A 19,485-nucleotide genomic window follows, 5' to 3' on the forward strand; every position below is an offset into this window, starting at 1 on the left:
TTTTTGTTTTGGATTTGTTTCTGTTTGTTGTTCTTCGTTTTGTGCTGCATCGGGACGATGCACTTTTTAAAGGGGGGGGGATAATGCCGCGCGCAGGGTCACGGACTTGTAGAAAGTTCTCGTTCATTCTTGCTGCGGACATAACTATCGTTCATCCTTGTTTTTGTTGTTCTAGAAAGTGCTTGTTCATTCTCGCCCCGAGCGCACTACGCTCGAACCTTCTCCGCCGAATCTTCGAGATAGTGACTCATTCTAGATAAGAGGCCGCCCGCGACCTTGTCGAGTCAGTTTCGCCCCAGCGCTCGAATCTGCTGTCTCGCCGACCTCGACGCTCGCGACGCTTTGTTATTATTTTCTATTCTCCTTTTGTATTGGCACAAGTTCGCCACATTAAACGTTTAGTTCTTCCTGTTTATTTATTGTTATTCTGGTCACCACCCGTGACAGTATAACATTAAACAGTTATTTTTATTAGCTATAAAGGGCTAGGAAGTGAAAATACCAAAACACAAACATACAAAATAAGAGCAACGGAAATACCGTCATTTTATTGGGGCAGCGAGAAATAAAAGCCTTTTACCACTAATCCATATTTTAATTTTAAGCGAACCACCCACCGGCGACCTCCATGCTAGTCCCAGTAATGTAGGAGCTTCCAGGAGAGCACAAATATGCCGCTGCGTCAGCCACTTCCTCGGGGCGCGCTAATCTCTTCATTGGAACAGAACCGATGAGCGCTTTCAGATTGTCTTCGGTCATGCAATCTAACATCGGGGTTTGCGTTACTCCTGGCAGTAGGGCGTTCACGCGGATGTTTGTACCAGCCAGCTCTTGAGCCAGAGACTTGGTGAATGCAATTACGCCACCCTTGGAGGCTGCGTAGGCGGCAGCATTTGCCAGACCGCATTTGCCCAAAATGCTGGCTATGTTCACGACAGCGGCCTCGGGTACTTTGCTCACCAGCATCGACTTTACAGCGGCCTGGTTGACAAGGAAGGTACCCTGAAAATACAAAAAAAAATATAAATATATATTTAAAATAATAAAGACAAACTTTGGCCAGCACGACATTCAATTGCTTGGTCAGATCATTCATAATATTGGGAATGGTTTCCATATTTCAGATTTTGCAGTGTTGCGGGAATTAAAAACGGGCTCAATATTTTCTAACGCCCTCAGGCAACAGTTCAAACTAGCCCCTTCTTTCGAGACGGCGAGTCATTGTGTTGTCTTCTAAGAAAATAAAAAACTTTGTGCCGTCAGCGATTAAGGTGTTTTTTTTTTTTTTATCCCAGTTATAAGTTGATCTTTCTAAGGCAGTTATAGGTGCGGATATCGATTGAAATTGTGCATATATTTGTCCTGCTTTGTATATATGCTCTTAATAGCATTAAGAAAAAAATCAGTCGCGTTTTACACGTGCATAACATGCAAAAAATGACTTATATAAAACGTGATCGTTTCAATTTGTTTACGCAATATGAAGTACTTTAGGTGTGGAAAAACGATTGTCTTTACCCTCATCTACAACATCCCTAGAGAAAGTATGCGCACCTGGTAACTGTCGAAGGGGGTAATTGCATGCCCTTACAATTCACTCACAAAGCCGATGCACGCACAAAGAAATCAAGCGTGGCATCTAACCAGTCTAGTGCACGTTGCCCAAATCAGGTTACAGATTGCAATTACAATTACTCTTGGTTAAAAGTGACGATATAGATTACTTGATTTCTTAAGAGCAAGAGTTATTGAAGGTCACTTAAAAAAAGCGACTTTACTTTTTCAGTTACTTCATATATTTAAAAAGGCAAAGTGTTCTGCCAGTTTGGAAACGGCCTTTCGTCATCTTTAATACATTGTTAGGATCACTAGATCAAAATATCTCATCTTCTTTATCCACCTCTTTTATAGAACACCCCCCCCCCCCCAAACAGAAACTTTCTTCGAAATTTCCTTTGTTGGAAACACGTAAAAAAAAGGCTATTAGGAAGGCAAGGGGTAAAACCTTGTTTCTACAAACTTCAGCTTAAGAAATAAACAATAAGGCCCACATATGCGACGTTTTGGAAGCTCGTTCTATTCGCAGTTTCGCTATAGAGCTGATATAATCTGTAGCCTCGTGTCTAGAAGTTACGTTCCCGCTTGCTAGTGCCTCACCCACGTAACCTAATTCTGAAAACATTTTAAGCCCTGAAACTGAAGAAAATTGGTAGATTGCTATGAAATTTCAGCGGTTTATCATGCATATAAGAAAAATATAGCATTCCTTTTTCACACCGTAGATTTGCAATTATCTCATTCTGATTATCTCCGGGACACAGCCGAAACTTGGGACACAACAAACAAATATGTTAACTGTCCAGGCAAAGCAAAATTTACCTTCTTTGTATAGCTCGGTGACAAACGTTTTATTCATTGTTGTTTGCTTAATTTACAAGTCAATAATATGGACATATCGCAGCAGTTTCAGCTCAAACTCTAGGGACTAAACGGTGGTAAACTTGGAGCAAAGGAGAGGGCAGGAGTTCTCGAGTAGCAAGGGCTACAAGTACTTTCAATATCTTCAAAAGTAACGATATTACTATTTTGGCTACTGCCTACAAAAGTAAACGTTATATTACAAAATTACTCCGAAAGTGCCTGATTAAACTTAATTTGAGTATTTATAATGAAGCACTTAATTAAACGTAATTTGAGTATGCGATTATACTCAGAATGATATGAATATAGCATTGAGCTGGGAACAGAGATGTTCTTGTTTCTTTTTCTGGCAGGGGATGCGCACATATTGGTTTACTCCCGAATAAATGATTGCGTGCATTGCTTTCCTTGTGTTGCTTGCGTAACCAAACTAATGTTTTTAATGGCCGGCCGCGTACGCACCGTAGGGCATCAACGGGTGTGTGAATGGACAACTAACTCGGAGTAGGGGTTCCAGTATGTTTCATGCATTGAAAGGGTTTCATTGTGGGAGACAATCTGTTTAGTTTTCTGGGAAGGAAACTGCAATCGACAAGTAAAATGTACTATTTTTTATAGATGTCGTCCACCTCGAGTTGTTGCTTCCAAAACTCAGATGTTTATGATCAGTCGCCATGTACAAACTCAATCGGCTAATAACGATATAATAATGCACAAAATCAAGTGCTCTATCAACATAAACATAAACATATTGTTATAATTGCATCACTCTTTCACTTGCATCTCAGCATACAAAGCCAGAGGGACGAAATGAAAACTTTGTTACATCAGAGGCTCCTTATGATGATAAACGTTATACAACTTTAAAAGACAATTACTGCTGTATTTTAGCTGGTTAAACACTAGCAGCTTTGGTCAAGTTCGAACGCACTTCAATATGGTTTGTGCCGGAACCTAATCGCGGACTCGAGTCATCAATGTAGGTAATTAAGAATAGTTTGTACATTATGATAGTTATAACGGTTTCTGTGCGAACTTTCGTCCTTTCAGTTTTCAATTGAAAGCAAACTCTAACCACGACATAGCGTTTCAACCACGGCCGGTTATTGCTTTTAGAATAGAAACAAATATTGGGAGGCTTACGGTATTCGGAGTTGCAAAGAAATGCCAGCTACGTTTAATTCATAGTTGCCAAAGCGTAAAACTGTTGCGGCATATGAGCTGCTTTTTTTGCTTGACAGGTCTTTCCGGCTTTTTATATATTTTAATTGCCAATTCTACTATGTTCACAATGGTAAACTCAATGATCGTTCTGTCGATAGTGTGAGCGCGTTTCTTAACACTGCTTAAACTACGCGCCAAAAGAGACACCTCACAGTTTAACGTACTCCCCAATTCCCAATAGGGCCAAACGTATTGTCGCCTCTTTGTCACACTCAGCGTTTTAGACGAAACAAAAAACATGTTACTCCGGGATGCTGAGGAACGTCCGTCATAATGAATAAAAGTCGAATCCTCAAACGGTCCTAGGAGATTTTATTTCATAACCCTGAGATAGCTGACACAGGTTGTACAGAAAATTTTTGGCAATTTTATAATCCATTGAACACTTCTCACAAACTGCCCAAAGCCTTCAATTAAATAAGGGCCATTTTTTACAGTTGTTAGTGAGCGCGTTGGTAATGATGTAGGTTTAGAAAGAGCTATACGTTAAGACGCCATTTTTTAGATTGCTGTTGTTTGTTCAGCGTAATGCATCTGACCATCCGATATTCATCACTAAAGGAATGAATCAAAATAGGGCCGCTAAAGATAACTTTCCTTTTTGTATACTCCTTAATAGCACTTTTTTGACCTGACGACGAAGTTTTCTGGTGATTAGATAAGCTAATTTCACTTATACTGATTATCCTATTTGCAATATTGGAATACATACTACTTTTTGCTGATATGACCTGCTTTATGTAGAAGCGAAATAAAACAAACCTTGAGGTTTACTCGCAACTGGTGGTCGTAGTCTTCTTCCGGCATATCCACGACCGAGGACATCTTGGCCACACCGGCGCAGTTCACCACGATGCTCAGCGGAGTTTGGAATTGGGAGCCGACTTTCTTGATGAGTGTTGCGACGGAGGTAGAGTCGCCCACATCCACTTGAAGTGCCACGTGTGCTTTGCCTAGTAAACAGCGGAATAAACGACAAGCACATATCCCGTGGTCGAGATTATTTCCGATTTACATTATCCAGCACATAGGAAATAGACTTCCTTGTCACTACTGCTGCCACTTTTTAACACATAGAACACAATCTGCTAGGTCGTGCTCGCGCGCATTATGTAACGCGGCTTTGTAACTTCCGAAAACGATCAGCAACGTTTACTCAAAAGAAAGGCAGGCAGAAACAACAGCCCAGCCAAGCGCATAAACCCCTAAATGTTTTGCCTTTTTCAAAGTTTAGTGCTTCACAAAATCACGTACAATTTTAATTGAAGAAAGGAGTCTTATATCTGTACATCTATAGTGTTTTGTAGAACTGAATTTTACATATGCTTTCGTGTCTGGATTACGCATCAGAGGTTCCTCTAACCAAGACTCAGAAGAAAACCTCTCCTCCGCTTCCCCGCAATGAGAGCGAGTTATTCTAACTTAGAGAGGGAGCTGAGTTCAGGTCAAGCGGCCGAGGTTCATGGGAAGGTGAAGAGACAATCGACAACATTTACGTACCGCCATTTCCTAACCAAACGCGACGAGGCTCGCAATAATGGATAAGTTAAAGCGCGCACGGCGTCGCGCTCGTCCGTTCCTGAGGCTCTGCTTATACCAATAGGTCGGCTGTGATGTGTTAACCTTCATACGGGCCACTATTCTGGGTGGGTTTTCGAGTACAAAATTAGTTGGTCTTTATAACATAAATTGCAAATGAAACCTCCTTATAAGTTTAACTTTAGGTAAACGTTTTTGCTGTACCGATGTGCTCAGCGGTCATCAAGACACTCATGGATATTGAGGGCAAATATCTGACAACCTCCGGAACTGCACATAATCGTTCTTTCTTCACAAAACACTGCCCTCGGATAAGACGCTTTGTGAAAACCAATGTGTGTTTGAAGTACTGTCCATGCTTGAAAGACAGGCACGAATATATCTACACCTGACATTATCATTCACCCCCCTGACGACAATGCTATCTGCATGAACCCTGTATTTCAAACAAAGGTCCTTGTACCCAGCCTTATCAGGTTCTTGCCACGTTTATGCGTCATATTGTGTCTCCTGACGCCTCAGGTGCAAGGGACCACCATTTTAACTATGTAGGAGCTGCATATTATATAATTTTTTCCACCAAAATCATTTATACGCCTGTCTCTGTTCTTGAAATTATGCGTAGAATAGGAATTGGACACAAAAAAGCTACAAGATGAAAGCAAGGCTCACAACTACGATTTTTTGGTGAAATGTTTTTCAGCACTAACTCTTTTTTTTAATAAAAAAAAAACATATTGCTTTCGTACGCAAGCTTTATGGCGCCATGTTGCATGAAGTTGGTTTCTTGAATATAGAAGTCGAATCTATAGACATATTTCTAGAAAAAAAGGTTATGTGTTTAATAAAAAGCACACAAAAATAATACTGGTTCATAAATTGTGCTTTGATATCACAAGGCGTGAAGTAGTATTTCATATGTTTCAGGCACCCACCTCGCTCTCTCCAGGAGTTTCATTTCAACTGCGAGGGTTGTGCCCAATTATTAAAAGTTCCCAGTTCTAGAAAGTTCACAATACCTACCATTTAGTTCAGCAACTGTTTTCTTTGCCGCTTCCAAGTTGATATCAGCTACGACGACCACCGCCCCTTCTCTGACAAGGGCGTGGCAGACTGCTTTGCCGATGCCGCTTCCGCCCCCGGTGACGACAGCCAGCCGATCCGACAGAGACATTTTCGATAAATTTATGGCGATGCTGAAGCAGCACAAATACACGGCCTGGGTTGGACAAAAAGCTCCGATCAGCGCTAGAAGGGTCACCCTTGTTTTCTGCTGGCCTTGGAATATTCCATTTTCCGGTTACTCAACCTGAAACCTGTTTGATCCCTGCGCGCCGTACCTCAATTAGACGCAATTAAAATTATTTACGCCTTAAAGGACAACAAAAAGAAGAACAAAACTGTCTTATATAGGTATGAGTATAACCTCCGGTTTCGGGTTTCAGTTATTTTGTTTTGTGATATTTATGAACATTCCTGAGCACGGCGTGCGTAACAGGTAACATTTGACATCTTACGTGCGTAATTTCAGAAATACATACCATTCTTAGAATACAGACAATATTATTTAAATTTGCTGGCACGTTAATCTTTACGACACCTAAATATTCTTTGCTTTTTTTGTGAAACATCACTACCTAAAATTGGTAGTTCACAAATTGTAAGAGTGCAGTCCTAATTCCGCCCTCCTATCTAATCAACGGCAACCTAGCATTTAAAAAATGTATAAGGTAAATCTGCAGTACGACCTCAAAATCTTCGTTCCTCAGGCTGCTTGTACAGCCATTAGCGTAATCTATAGTTGCCGCTGGGGTGTAGCCTACCATAAGCTGTGTACATGCATTAATGCTCTAAATATTTATTTTATGAGAACCCTAAAAATGATTCAACAATAAATCACTATTGCTACGTGGAACAGGAAGAGCAAGTTGGAGGTGCCTTGGAATTTTCACTTTCGCGGTCAAGGACCTGTGACACTCCGTTTTTCCCTTTCTCGTAGAAAATTTTACTTCTGATGATGCAGCCATTTTTCGCAATATGTGCCAAAAGTTCTCAACAGAAAAACGTGGGAACAATTATATATTCCAAGATTTAAGGTCTTATCCTTTCTTATCCTTTCTTATCCTTTAAAAGAGCACCACTCTTTCACTCCGTTCCGTCTATTTAGTTTAGCTTGTGTTTGTAAATAATTCATTGAGAACGCACAAACGTTTCGTTACCTTCCAACGGCTGGGGTCAATAAACAGTGCTTCGCACTTGGCGTAGTTTTTCATGCGTTGTTTCAGTCATCTATTTTTTTTTTTTTTGTCATCATCGCTGCCGATTTTTTACACACTCGGAGAACTATGTTTGGCAGATTCGGAGAGTCAGGGTTCAAATCGTGAAGACAACAGTTTCTGTCGAAAATCACTGCCCCCCCCCCCCTTTCCCCATAAATAGAAGAACAAAAAAACAAAGGCGACTGTATTTTCTCCATATATCTAACTTTCATCAGCTTGGCTTCTAATCATCACTGCCCTGTGTCGTCTTACTTTCCTTGTCACTACCAGTAAGAAAACTAGTTTTCGTTACTTTTTATTAATTTATTTATTCAGCTTCGCAGGAACATTGCTGAGGATGTAATGAACAAGATCAATCAAAATATCGACACGGCTTTGGCATTGGTGACTGCGAAAGTTTAAATTTAAAGAAAGTTAATATTTATATAGTCTATGGGTATGCAAGCAAGCAGAAGAAAATTTAATAAAATATTACTTCTTGACTTGTAAAGATCTCTATCGGTAGCACGCCAGAGAATCGCCTAACTTTTCACAATCTTGGAAATTCCGTGGTGCTTCACTTAGGCCTTATACGGTTCAACTCCAAAAGATAGGCGCCAATGTACTTGTATTTAGGATTTATAATAATTCTTTCTGGGTCCCCACATTATTTTAAAAGGGCAATACCTTCACCATAGCCACGTAAGAACCCCAAAAACCAACAGAAAAATCTAAATCTGACACTTGTTCGTCAATTTATTCCCAAAATGGCGACGTGAACACAGATATTCCCAAAATTAAGGCTAAAATTGGCACTTGCTCGGCAATTTAGGCCAAAAAGTGCAAGATGACAACCAATTACCCAGCAGTGGAGCCTAACTTTGGCTTAATTGTTTGACAAATTACTGCCAAGACGTATACACTCTCGACGGAGAAGGTTTAGATAGACTCTAGACTTTTTCGTGCTCTTTAAGGCCCTAAACTCCAAGACAAAGAAACAACAAAGCTTTGCTCCAAGAATTGCGCTTCCTGAATAGCGCACACGGCTCTATTTTTTAAATCATACGCCCGAGGAAAGTTAACTGAGCTTGGCAATCCAATCTTGCAATGAGCTGGACATTGCATTGCAAGAAACACAAATATGAACAAATATGTAGTTTGGGCGTGCAATGAACAGAAGAAAAAAAACGCTAATTATCGCGTCCATTTTCGACGCTAGCTTGTTTAGAATTCTTAAATATAGCCCGTCAAATAAACAATAATTTCACTGCACTCAGATATTATATACGGCGTCTTTAGTTTGGTGTACAGGTTCCACCAGAGACAAAATATAATTATTCGCGAAAGGCATACTAACTACTATTTGGACACTAGAGAATTTCAGTACAGCTGAAGTGTGGGCACGACATAGGTTTGCATAAATGATAGGTATTTTCGCATCTCAGAAAAAAAAGCCACCAATGTTTCTAAACCGGTGTCTACAGTGAAACAAATGTTACAAACCTGAAAGGTTACTCTTCGGTGCCAAGTGAGCTTTGTCACTGCTGCCTGCCTTCTCGCATTTAAAGAACTTCTTAGATACCTTCCCTTGTTATCGATGCTCTTTGAATAGCCCCACGATATACGGCTGGTCTCACACTACAAAGACCGCTTATCAGCGGTTTGTTGATAGGCGCTGATGTGTGCACGGATTCCCCCACAAAGGACTCATGGTGTCTTCTGTGTTTCTTACCAATCGTATTCGATAAAAAGTAACTCTATACGGCCACAGCGCATTGGGGGAAGATCTGAGATTATTCTAATTACAGAATGTCAACCATCCCCCTAAAGTCACCTTAGAAAACCGGCAGAGATCGGTTTCTTACTGTATCGCGCTGAAATTTATTACAGAGGTGCAGGCAGGTGGTGGAAGTATAGAGTGAGACAATCAAAGAATGACCTTTCATTCTTTGATTGTTCATCTGTACATCTGTAATGTACAGATGAACTTTCATCTGTACATTACACCATCACATAATCAACATCACTAGACACGGCACCGCGTGCCTCCTTGGTACGGGCTCTTGCCTTACTGCAGTGCCGCGGCTCTCCTGAGCAAATAAAACATTACATTACATTACAGTACATTACCTCTTTCAAAAAAAGAAGAAAAACAGAAACTTGTTCTGGCAGTCTATGCCGCCACTTTGAAGAGGATGCAAGGGTAGTAAGAAGTGTTGATGACAGATGGCGTACACCACGTCAAGATAGCGCGGGCGTATCCGCGTTCTTTTACGGGATCGTCTGCTCTTCTAACAAGAATCGGCCGGTGATTCCTCGACGCGGCGAACGTAATTTTCCGGCCGCACTTCTCCGTACGTGTGAATCGTCTGCGAAGCGGCGGCGTAGATTGCCAAAAAGTTTATTCTTTGGTTTTTTTCGCCGCAAATATCTACCATCTGCTTACACCTCCGTAGGAAATCAGAGCGCGATACATTGAGAAAGCTATTTTTGCGGGCCGTTTAAAATGCCTTTTAAAGCGTTAATTAAAGGCTGTAGAGCAGAGATAATATCGCCCTTCTCCAAAAGAAAATCGCGAAATTTACTCAATTATTGTAGTAGAAAAATTAAACATGGTAACCTGCAGTAAGTGAACGTCTTCACAAATGGCTCGTCTATGTTTTATAAAAAAATTAATTTTTATTTGATATTTTGACCGAAAATGGGACGTACATAAAATGTAGGCTCCTCTTCATTTCTCGACGTTCTGTGACTTTCCAGTTTTTGATACTACAAGGTATCTCAAATAGCCAGCCAGGCTCTTTAAATCCACAATAAAAATCGTTTTTTTAACCTATTGGGCTACGATTTTGTGCAGCGCTGCCCACAGGTAGTGAATTTCTTTCTAAAAATTATTGCATAAAGCGATTTTACCTGAAGAAAAAAAGAAAAAAAAAGAAAAAGCTTAACTCCGATGCAAACGTGGTGCAGTTTGGCACGTTAGAGAAGAGATGGCGCAAGTGGTCGCAACGCTACCTGCCACCAACAAACGAGCATTCGGTGGCGAGAGCCGGCGTAAATTATAGCAGACGGTATTTTTGACTTAAAAGCGGCGCAGATTTTTCTATTTCAGGTGCCAATGCATGATGTTATCGTCCTCTTCAATAAACCACATTCAATGGACACAAATGAATAAGAAATGATTTATCGGGTTATTTTAACTGGTATTTATTTTTTTTTTTTCAAAGTGCTTATGTCGTCTGCTTTGCAGTTCCTTGTTACCGAGCCTCTTTTTGGCTCTGCGTCTTTCGCCGCCCGCGGAACGCAAGCCGCTTTTAGTAGTAGTATCGCACCCCGTCTACTATATGTCGGAAAGTTTGCTGCCGATTTTCCTTCAGTACATGCACTCCCGGCTTGAAGTCGGGCAGCACCACGGATTGGCCATATTCGCACCAGGTAAAAAGACCGTACGAATGCGTAGTCAAGTCGATGTACGCACTTCGTGCTTGACGTTTGAGCGAGCGATGTCTTCAGCCACAAGAAGAGACGACTGCTCGGCGACATCTTCGTGCAATCGGCTTGCTGGTCGGGCGTGTCGTACGGGATGAATATCAATTCTTTGGATCGGTCCAAATTTCTCTTTCGAAGGAAGGCAGAATTCCCCGGTACCATGAACAACAGTCATGAAGTAAAGGTCCCACGCCCGTCGTCCGCTGCCACCCACGAGTCCCGCGACGCCATGTTGAGAATTATGCAGTGAAGGCACAGAATGCTTCCGGTTGTCTGTGTAACCTTTTTTTTTTTTTTCAATCAACGCATTTGGAGCTTTTTGGAAGTCACACAAATGGGTTTCATATTTTTTTCTATTTTTAGTATTCAGTGTGATTTGATTTGATTAATTTTGATTAATTTTGGTCGTCGCGTCAAAACCTTAAAAAACAGGCCGTGACAACGGAAAATCGAGTCAGCGTGACTCAAACAGGCCAGTTCTCGATTGGCGGTTTTCGCGCAGAAGGAAACCGAATTTAGAGCCGCAAGTTCTTTTCTGGGTAGTTGGGCTCTCATATATCACGTACAAGAAAAAACCTTGGCGCGCATAATTACCCTGTGAGTATCCTTTTAAGAAACCGACCTTTGCTGTCGATTTAAAGACCCTGACCTTTATTTGAGACACCCAGCACATCTCATGTTTCGATACTATCTAGGCGACTTTTATTTCCTTATTTATTTATCATATTTTTCATTTGAAACGTTCGCTTCAATATTATTTTAAATTTTTGGGCCGTTCCTTTTTACAATTTATTCCACATTTCAGGCAAAACAAGAACTAATATTATAAATTGCCGAAGGGTACTCTACTCTCGTGATATCATTTCTTTCTCAAACTGAATATACTAGAGTGATTAAGTTAACCTTGCGTGAGCGGACATTGTTCCCTTAAATATTGTGTTAAACATTTGAAGTCCACAACTTTACCCGCTGGTTTTAATCAATTTCTGTGCCGTGTTCTACATTCGGATTGTCAGCTTAAGTTATCAAGCACTTGTCGCTTCAGCCAAGGCATAAATTACAGATGAATTTTAACAATATTCAAGACATTTGATAAATCGAATGCTATGTGTAATTTTGGACATATGTCGCATACTTCAATGCCCGACACATGTTCAGTCTTGGTCAAGCTAGAGCTCAAATAATTCGACCAGAAGTCATTAAAAAATTCTTTATCAAAACCGCCGCAATAAAACAAATATTGCCATCCCGGGAACAAACTATTTGAGGGCAAGTAATTGAATTTCGTTAACTTTAATAATAAAACCCATTTGACAATCACATCAGCAAAAGCACGAAAAGAAACATGCCCTTGTGCCTTTTATCGTACTTTACATGGATGGATGACATGAATGAAAAAAAATGCAATTGATCTAAAGGGAATAAACGCACTGTTTTCTCGGTAAAACTATTGTGCCAGGAACGCGTCTCTGACCGCTACGTTTAAAACTTCAAAAAACTACACCAAGAAAAAAAAAACTCACAATAAGCATGCACATATACAAACACTCGGGATCTGATATTTACTTAGATATATTGTACCGTAGTGAAGACTGGCAAATCTCATGTGGCAGAGAACATAAATTAGTATTGGTATTTGAGTTTTAATATTATTATATACTTTGTTCTATTTGTAGTATTAGGATGAAGAACATAATTCGGTGGTTTTAGCAGTATTTGTTTTGTTTCCTAAGAATATAATATATTTACTACGTTAAAAAATGTATTTTAACAAAAGGTATATTATATATAATACAAGTGCAAATGTATGTCAAATGCACCTAGCGGTTTTCTTTGATACATTTCAAACGAGCACCGCCATAAAGTATTTATCTAAACTTCTTATTGCAATGCGGTGTATTATAGTCAAAAATGCGAGACATGATTTCAATTACGAGCTAGTTAAAGAACGCGCAATATATTGCCCCAGCCTATCTGGACCTGACAACCCATAGCTGAGGCTGTGGTGAACCTTGGGTCTTCTTGTGGATATGCGAGTGAGGAGCTCACAAATCATCACAACTGCCTGCACATACTCTTCCCATGAGCTCGTCGCTACCAAGATGTCGCCAATGTAGTGACTGGCGTCTTGAATCATGTCTCGAATGTTGGCATGTTTCCTAAGGGTGCCTTTCCCACCTTACCCTTCGGAACCGTGCGTTGGCACACATCACAAGAGCGGACATGCCTTTTAACCTCGCTTTGCATGTATTGTCAAAACTATTCTTCCGTCACCACGTTCAACATGTTCTTTATGCCCTGACGTCCCCAAATAATTCCGTCATCTGCCTTCGTTATAATAGCGGTCCTGAACTGTCTTTGGAGTACCGGTTGCTCTATACTTCCGCCGGTTGGGAATTCAAAGGCCCTACACAAAAAACCGTTCTTAAAAAAAAAGAAAAGGGGGAAAAACGGATCTTTTTTGTGTCGTTACGTTTTCTTGTTGTATTCCCTGTTTCGACAAAGTACATCGTAAAAGTGGTGTCCTGCTTTTTCTCCATGGCTAGATACTCAGATGTCGTTTCACTCACTGATTTGCTTTCGTGTTTTCAGCATTGTCCCTGTAGTATCCTACCTTGTGCCTAACCTTTCCATACTTCTTGAGTCCCTATGGTTTCGCCCGAACATGAATTTCCGGTGCTTTTTTTTTTCGTTCGCTGAAGCTACTTCTCATAGTTTATAATTTTGAGACTATTGACGCTCCGGAATGCTCCCTGTATACTGCGACAATTCACGTCGACTTCAGTAGTGTTCGGGAGCGTTTCACGCATTTCCTTCAGCTCGCCGTGGACGACACCTGCACACGTTTTTTTGTTACTTTGCGACTCTGGGTGCCGATCGTTAGTCTCCCGCATTTACGATATGTTCCCAAGTACAAGGTCGTACAAAGAGTTACTGACTCATTTTGCCGTTTCCTTTCCCGTGCAGTAGGGCGTTTGTATAAGGATATCCGACCAAGAAAATATCGAACCGTTTGGTCCAATAAGAACGCTGGGCTCACCCTTACGTTTAGGTTTTTTAGTAGAACCAACCCCCTACGAGCCACACCGCTATTACTTTCGGTATCCCTCAGTATCGTTATTCAGCCTTCGCCACGACGGCCTTCCACAACCAGCATGTTTTCCGCTAAAAACTTAGGGACTCTCCCCATGGCCGCATTAACCACCGAATCTTGTCGCCATTATTGAAGGTTACATAGTAGTTATCCGATTTGCCGCTAGTATCTTTTGTTAAAGGCAAAGAGCCCGAGGCTTGTAGCCTCTCGTTTGACTCCCCTTGCACTTCTCCGCCTTGTGCCCTCTGCGGCCGCAGAACCAATAGAGGCTTGCTTTCGTGTTTTCAGCATTGTCCCTGCAGTATCCCACCTTGTGCCTAACCTTTCCACAAAGAAAGCAGAGAATACTCCTTCGGGGCTCTAGACTTAAATGAGTTACTTCGTTTCCCCCACTCCGCCAGTTTGAGAATTCCTCCGGCTTCTGCTTATTTCCTCTATATTCATCTCGACCTCTAGAAAGAGATCACCTTTAGCTGCTACATCTTGCAAACTCTTAGAGTCGCCTACTCTTATGAAATTAGACATGAGGAACATACATAGAAAGATTCATGTCTAATTACCGTTACCAACACGCTCGTTTTGTTCTTAATTCTTATTAAAACTGTCAAATTGTTCGAGCAGGTCAAACTTGTTGTACAATGGTGTTGCCTCGTAATGCGTCGAACGTTTTTCAATTCCCACTATCTCCAGCCATCGGTCAAAAAACCCTGCCAGTCTAGCACCAAATTGTATCATCGTTTCGGCCTGTTCGGATTTTCCGACTGGGAACCTCTCACTGCAGCCCTCCATAGAACACCGAAATCTCTGGGACCGTGCCAGCGTGACCTTTGAGTATTCCAACGCGTCCGCCGGTGCCTTTCGCCCAACCGCAGTGAGCGCCTGTCCATTCAGACATATGCTTAAAGTGGTGGCCCATTTCTCCAATGGCCATCCAAACCCCACTGCTGTATAGCCGCCTCGGTGGCTCCGAGGCGAGAGCGCCGGCCTACGGATCCCCAGGTGGCGGGTTCGAATCCCGACCGAGGTGCCCGCAATATGGCGGAGGCTCATTGCGGAGAAGGCGCCGTGTAACCGAGCCTTCCGTTGCACGTCGAAAGATCCCCAGGTGGTCGAAATTAATCCTCAGTCCTCCGCTGGGGCGTGCCAGATGCCGTCGTAGGTTTGGCACGTAAAACCCCCAAATTTGACCCCATTGCTGTATGCTCGAAACGCTGCATATACGTATCTAGGTCGTCCCTCCATGCGTTGAAGGGTGGCATCAACTTGTGAGGGCTCACATGGGTCGAGTGGCCTGCAGCTTCCCCAAGTCCACCTTCCACCTGTTCTACACCTTCCCGTTCCACTTCCACAGAGTGTCTCTCATCTGTAGGATCTCCCGTTCCTTGTCTAACTTAGCACACTCCGCAGCTAAAAGCCTATTCGTCGCCTCACGGTCCTCCCTTGAGTTCTCACGGTCCTGAGTTCCCTTAGATGTCTCCCGTACCTTTTTCTCATCTGTCCTCACCCTTTTCTCATTTACACATTTCTATAACACAGTTGTTCTAAACCATCAATATTTCCCGGACCCCTTGCGGATCAGGGAAAACGATAGGGGACCCGTTCGTGGTGAGAGGAGAGGAAAGGTATAGGTTAAATAAAATATTGATTTAATAAACGAATATAATTAAGGGCTAGTGTGAAGTGGATTTTTCTTATTGACATACACAATCAAAACTCGCCCGAAAACTGAAACATTTCTCGGCCTGAATAAAGACATCTTTTATTGCCGGGCTTGACTAATGAGGCAGGGCTTCGCGGACCCCTAGAATGCCTCCACCGACCCCAAAGGGTCCACGGGCCCTTTTTTGAGAACCAAAGCTTTAACTCATCTCCCGCATAGCCCAATTCTTTATCCAGCAATATCGTTGCTTTTATACTACGTTTCATCCTACGCTAGACTAAAGAGTAATGATACAGGCCGCCGGGTCCAATCACGAGCCTGTTTGAAACCACGTGGTATGTGTTTGATCCGTCGTACGTATCAGTGCGCCGAGATGCGTCATGCAAGAGCTTTTCGCTTGCTTATCGAGAACTGGCGGCCGCTCCGGCTGCTCGCTGAATATTTCATCTAATTTCTTGTCACAGCATGAATAGTTACGACACTCAAGAAATCTCGACTGCTAACCCATATCCGTGTGCTTCGTCCGTATTGCCGTCAGTCTCGTAAGCACCTCGGTTGCCGCTGGGACTAAAAGCCTTCCTTGCATGTACTCGTCGGTAGGTCGTTTTGTTAATTTTATCATTTGCCGGAGGCGATGCTTCCGTAACTCCCAAACCATAGCCTACGGCATTCGTGTTCCCGCTGCGCCGGGACAATCAGCGTCAGTACTCAAGCGTATTCTGTGGAGACAGCGTGGGTGAAAGTTCCTCTGCCTTCCAGCCTAACGCCGCCGCGACATTTGGTATCCCAACGTCCGATCGATCAAAAACAATCAGCATAAGCTGAACATAGTGCTTTAGTCAATAGACGACAGTGTTTGTGCTTGTCGAAACATGCTTGAGCCCGATGATGTGTGCCGTCTCTACGCGATGCCCCTCCAGTTCACGTGAACGTGGGGATGCTGTCCTCGCGCAATTTTTACCTCGGTTTGGCCACGTCGAACCTTGAGTGGGGTTCCCGAAAGGCCATATTTATTTATTCATGCACTTCCCGTACGAACTATTTTTTCGTGAGTGTTTACATTCTCCACAAAACACGCGCTCAGCGCTGCCTAAAACATCCGTCGATAATATTTCTGGACATTTACTTCATAATTTTAGGTGCTGGAATTAAACAGTACAGATTTACAATGTAAATCACAAAACAGGTTTTATTATCGTTCCAGACATGGTGTTACATAATGCACCAGCAAGGAACATATGTGACTGTTGCTTGATTCGGTTCTTGAGTGAGCAAGAGACGCACCAGTGAGTCGCCGATGATCCTGCCTGATCCTGAACCTGCCGCTTGATTAAGTTCTTGGGTGAGCAAAACACGCACCAGCCAGTCGTTTATACTCCTGCCTGGTCCTAAACCTGTCGCTTGATTCGGATCTTGACTGAGCAAGAGACGCCCCAGTGAATCGTTGATAATGCCGCCTGATCCCGAACCTGCCGTTTCATTCGGTTTTTGAGTGAGCAAGAGACGCACCAGTCAGTCGTGGATAATGCCGCCTGATCCTGAACCTGCCGCTTGATTCGGTTCTTGAGTGAGCAAGAGGCGCACCAGCCAGTTGTGGATAATGCCTCCTGATCCTGAACCTGCCGCTTGATACGGTTCTTGAGTGAGCAAGAGATGCACCAGCCAGACATGGATCTTGCCAGATTCAAAGCCTGCTGCTTTGTTGGCTTCTTGAGTGAGCAAGAGACGCACCAGCCGGTCCTGGATAATGCTGCTACATGCTGAGTCTGCTACTGGTGCCACATTGCGTCACAGGGGAATGGAAACGCAAGCATTCCTACCATTCAAGTGGTTCACAGCTAATCTCTTCATCTTCCTCACATGTATCAGTGTCACACTCTCTATTTGTGTCGATTACAATACTGTCGAGGACAGTGTCAACGAAGCCATCTGCTTCCCACATTTGTTCCTCAACACCAATGGCGTGTTTCACATAGCGCTCCCAGTTTTCGGAGCTCACATTTTGCAAGGCACTCGAAGTCAGCTTCTCTACCTCCGTAATCTTGAACGATTGGTTCTGGCTCGCAACTTCTTTTTTTTACTGGGTTACATACCAACTCAGTTTGATTAAGTTCACAGTGATAGGGAGCCAAACGGAGGGCACTGTGGCCGTGGTGCTCTACTATCGTATCAATGCCGTACTTTTCCAGCTCGGGCCTTGCAGCCTTCGCATTGCTGACAAGGTTCAGGAGCTCCACCTTTAGCATGGACAGGTCTGATGCAATTCCGTTGTTGCTAAGCCACTGGAGAATCCCGAGCTTCTTTGTGTTGGTGGCTGGCAGTTAGTGTAGTTTTACGGAGTGATAAGAGGCAATGTTCATGACTAGAAAACTCGTGGGCTTGAGGTTTGGTAGCAGCTTCTTGGTAAACCACTCTTCAAAGCGTTGCCCGTCCATTTCTTGGTGGTAGTCATCGCTGCCTTTCTTGGCCCGGAACACCTCGGCCGCCCCAAAACAAAGCCCTCCTTGCTTCCCGCATGAACAATGATGAGCCGCTCGCCTTTTTCCAGTGGGGCTCTTCAGGCCGGTTGCAAGCCCCTTCTTCTGGGCATGACTTGAAGATGTGACTGACTGGTCCTTCCATAACTTGGAGTGTATGTGTCCGGCATTGATCCACGTACCATCTAAGAAGTAGATGGACCTGTTATCTTGGCGGTGTTCCTTAATAAACCTGAGATAGAATGCACGCCAGAGCACGATGTCGTCGCGCCCAAGCAACAACGAGTTCCTCTTGTGCTTCGTTAACGCAAACCCAGCCTTATCCAAGATTCTGCAGAAAGTGACACGGCTGACATTGGGGAAATCGTCATTTTTCTTGATTTCATTGAGAATCTGTGATTTAGGAACAGCATGTTTTAGCACACTTGCAGCCAATACGCTCAAATCTACTTATCTGTAACTGATTTGTGTTATTCCTTACTAGGTCAGTGTTGTCGGGATATGTCTCCAATACTCGAAGTGAAAACAAGGGAAAGAAAATGTACTAAACATAGCATCCGAGCCTTTAAATGTTTATAGTGACAGCCAATTGACTCCTTCGTTTCTCAAAGGGACACTCCCATTTCTTCTATTGTTGAGAAATTTGTAATTATATGCAATAATTATTTTTAAAACTATTTTTTATTTCAGCGTCTTTGCTGCAATACATTGAAAAACAATATTCAATTACACTGTGACCACAACAAGTTAGTTGTTGCAATAAAAATGTCCTGCCATGACAACAAACCTTTAGAACTTTTGAGCTCAAGGCGGAGATTTGGCCTGTCAGACAAAATTGTGCTGCAATTACGTGCAAATGTTATTGACAATTTTGTCAGTGTGCCCACAGACTTGTGGCTGCATTTTCCGCATACTCGATACTCTACTCCACATAATAAATGCATCGTATGAACCTCATTGAAATGAACACATCAGCATATTCTGATTACGTTTTGTTTTATTATAATATTAAGTCTGGCACTCATAATTGGCCTCGTTTGGTGCCAGCAGCCTTCATTATACAGACAGAAAATATGCCCCAACGTCATTTAATCTGCAATATATGGGCCTTGTTCACGAGCGTCTACATATGTGCAAACAGTGGATTCATTTGGGAGGCGGTTGAATGCTAATTCAGATGTCACGGGGTAATTATATCTGTATTTTTTAACACTCCCTCATCTTTTTCTTGTTAGCAGTTCAATAAATTGCATAAACTAAGCGGAGGCATAAAGATGTGGACTTGCCTTCAGTAGCGTCGGACACTCGTTCCGCCGGAAGAAA

At 42.6% G+C, this 19,485-nt stretch overlaps 1 protein-coding gene across 3 annotated transcripts; it reads right to left on the reverse strand.

The window, feature by feature from the left end:
- Nucleotides 1–522: 522 nt before the first annotated feature.
- On the reverse strand, nucleotides 523–9,052 carry LOC115310832 (estradiol 17-beta-dehydrogenase 8). Of its 3 annotated transcripts, XM_040215604.2 has the most exons (4): nucleotides 8,946–9,052; nucleotides 6,208–6,403; nucleotides 4,408–4,598; nucleotides 523–1,002 (listed from the first exon to the last, which is right to left on the reverse strand). In XM_040215604.2, exons 2-4 carry the CDS (start codon nucleotides 6,356–6,358, stop codon nucleotides 601–603), a joined length of 744 nt encoding a protein of 247 aa, XP_040071538.1. In that variant the 5' UTR covers nucleotides 6,359–6,403; nucleotides 8,946–9,052; the 3' UTR covers nucleotides 523–600. The 3 variants fall into 3 exon arrangements, with proteins under 3 accessions (XP_040071538.1, XP_040071539.1, XP_040071540.1); XM_040215605.2 differs by lacking the exons at nucleotides 6,208–6,403; nucleotides 8,946–9,052 and adding an exon at nucleotides 5,447–5,541; XM_040215606.2 differs by lacking the exons at nucleotides 6,208–6,403; nucleotides 8,946–9,052 and adding an exon at nucleotides 5,389–5,489.
- Between the last annotated feature and the right edge of the window lie 10,433 nt (nucleotides 9,053–19,485).

The sequence above is a fragment of the Ixodes scapularis genome, unplaced genomic scaffold, assembly GCF_016920785.2.
Source record: "Ixodes scapularis isolate PalLabHiFi unplaced genomic scaffold, ASM1692078v2 PGA_scaffold5__190_contigs__length_132052651, whole genome shotgun sequence".
NCBI classification, from domain to species: domain Eukaryota; kingdom Metazoa; phylum Arthropoda; class Arachnida; order Ixodida; family Ixodidae; genus Ixodes; species Ixodes scapularis.

Excerpts from the sequence above, each read along its gene's own strand:
- LOC115310832 (XM_040215604.2), bottom strand. The coding sequence starts at position 6,358 with ATGTCTCTGTCGGATCGGCTGGCTGTCGTCACCGGGGGCGGAAGCGGC. Across the intron at positions 4,599-6,207 it reads AACAGTTGCTGAACTAAATG|GCAAAGCACACGTGGCACTT; the intron begins GTAGGTATTGTG and ends GCTGTTTACTAG. Across the intron at positions 1,003-4,407 it reads AGTTGCGAGTAAACCTCAAG|GGTACCTTCCTTGTCAACCA; the intron begins GTTTGTTTTATT and ends TTGTATTTTCAG.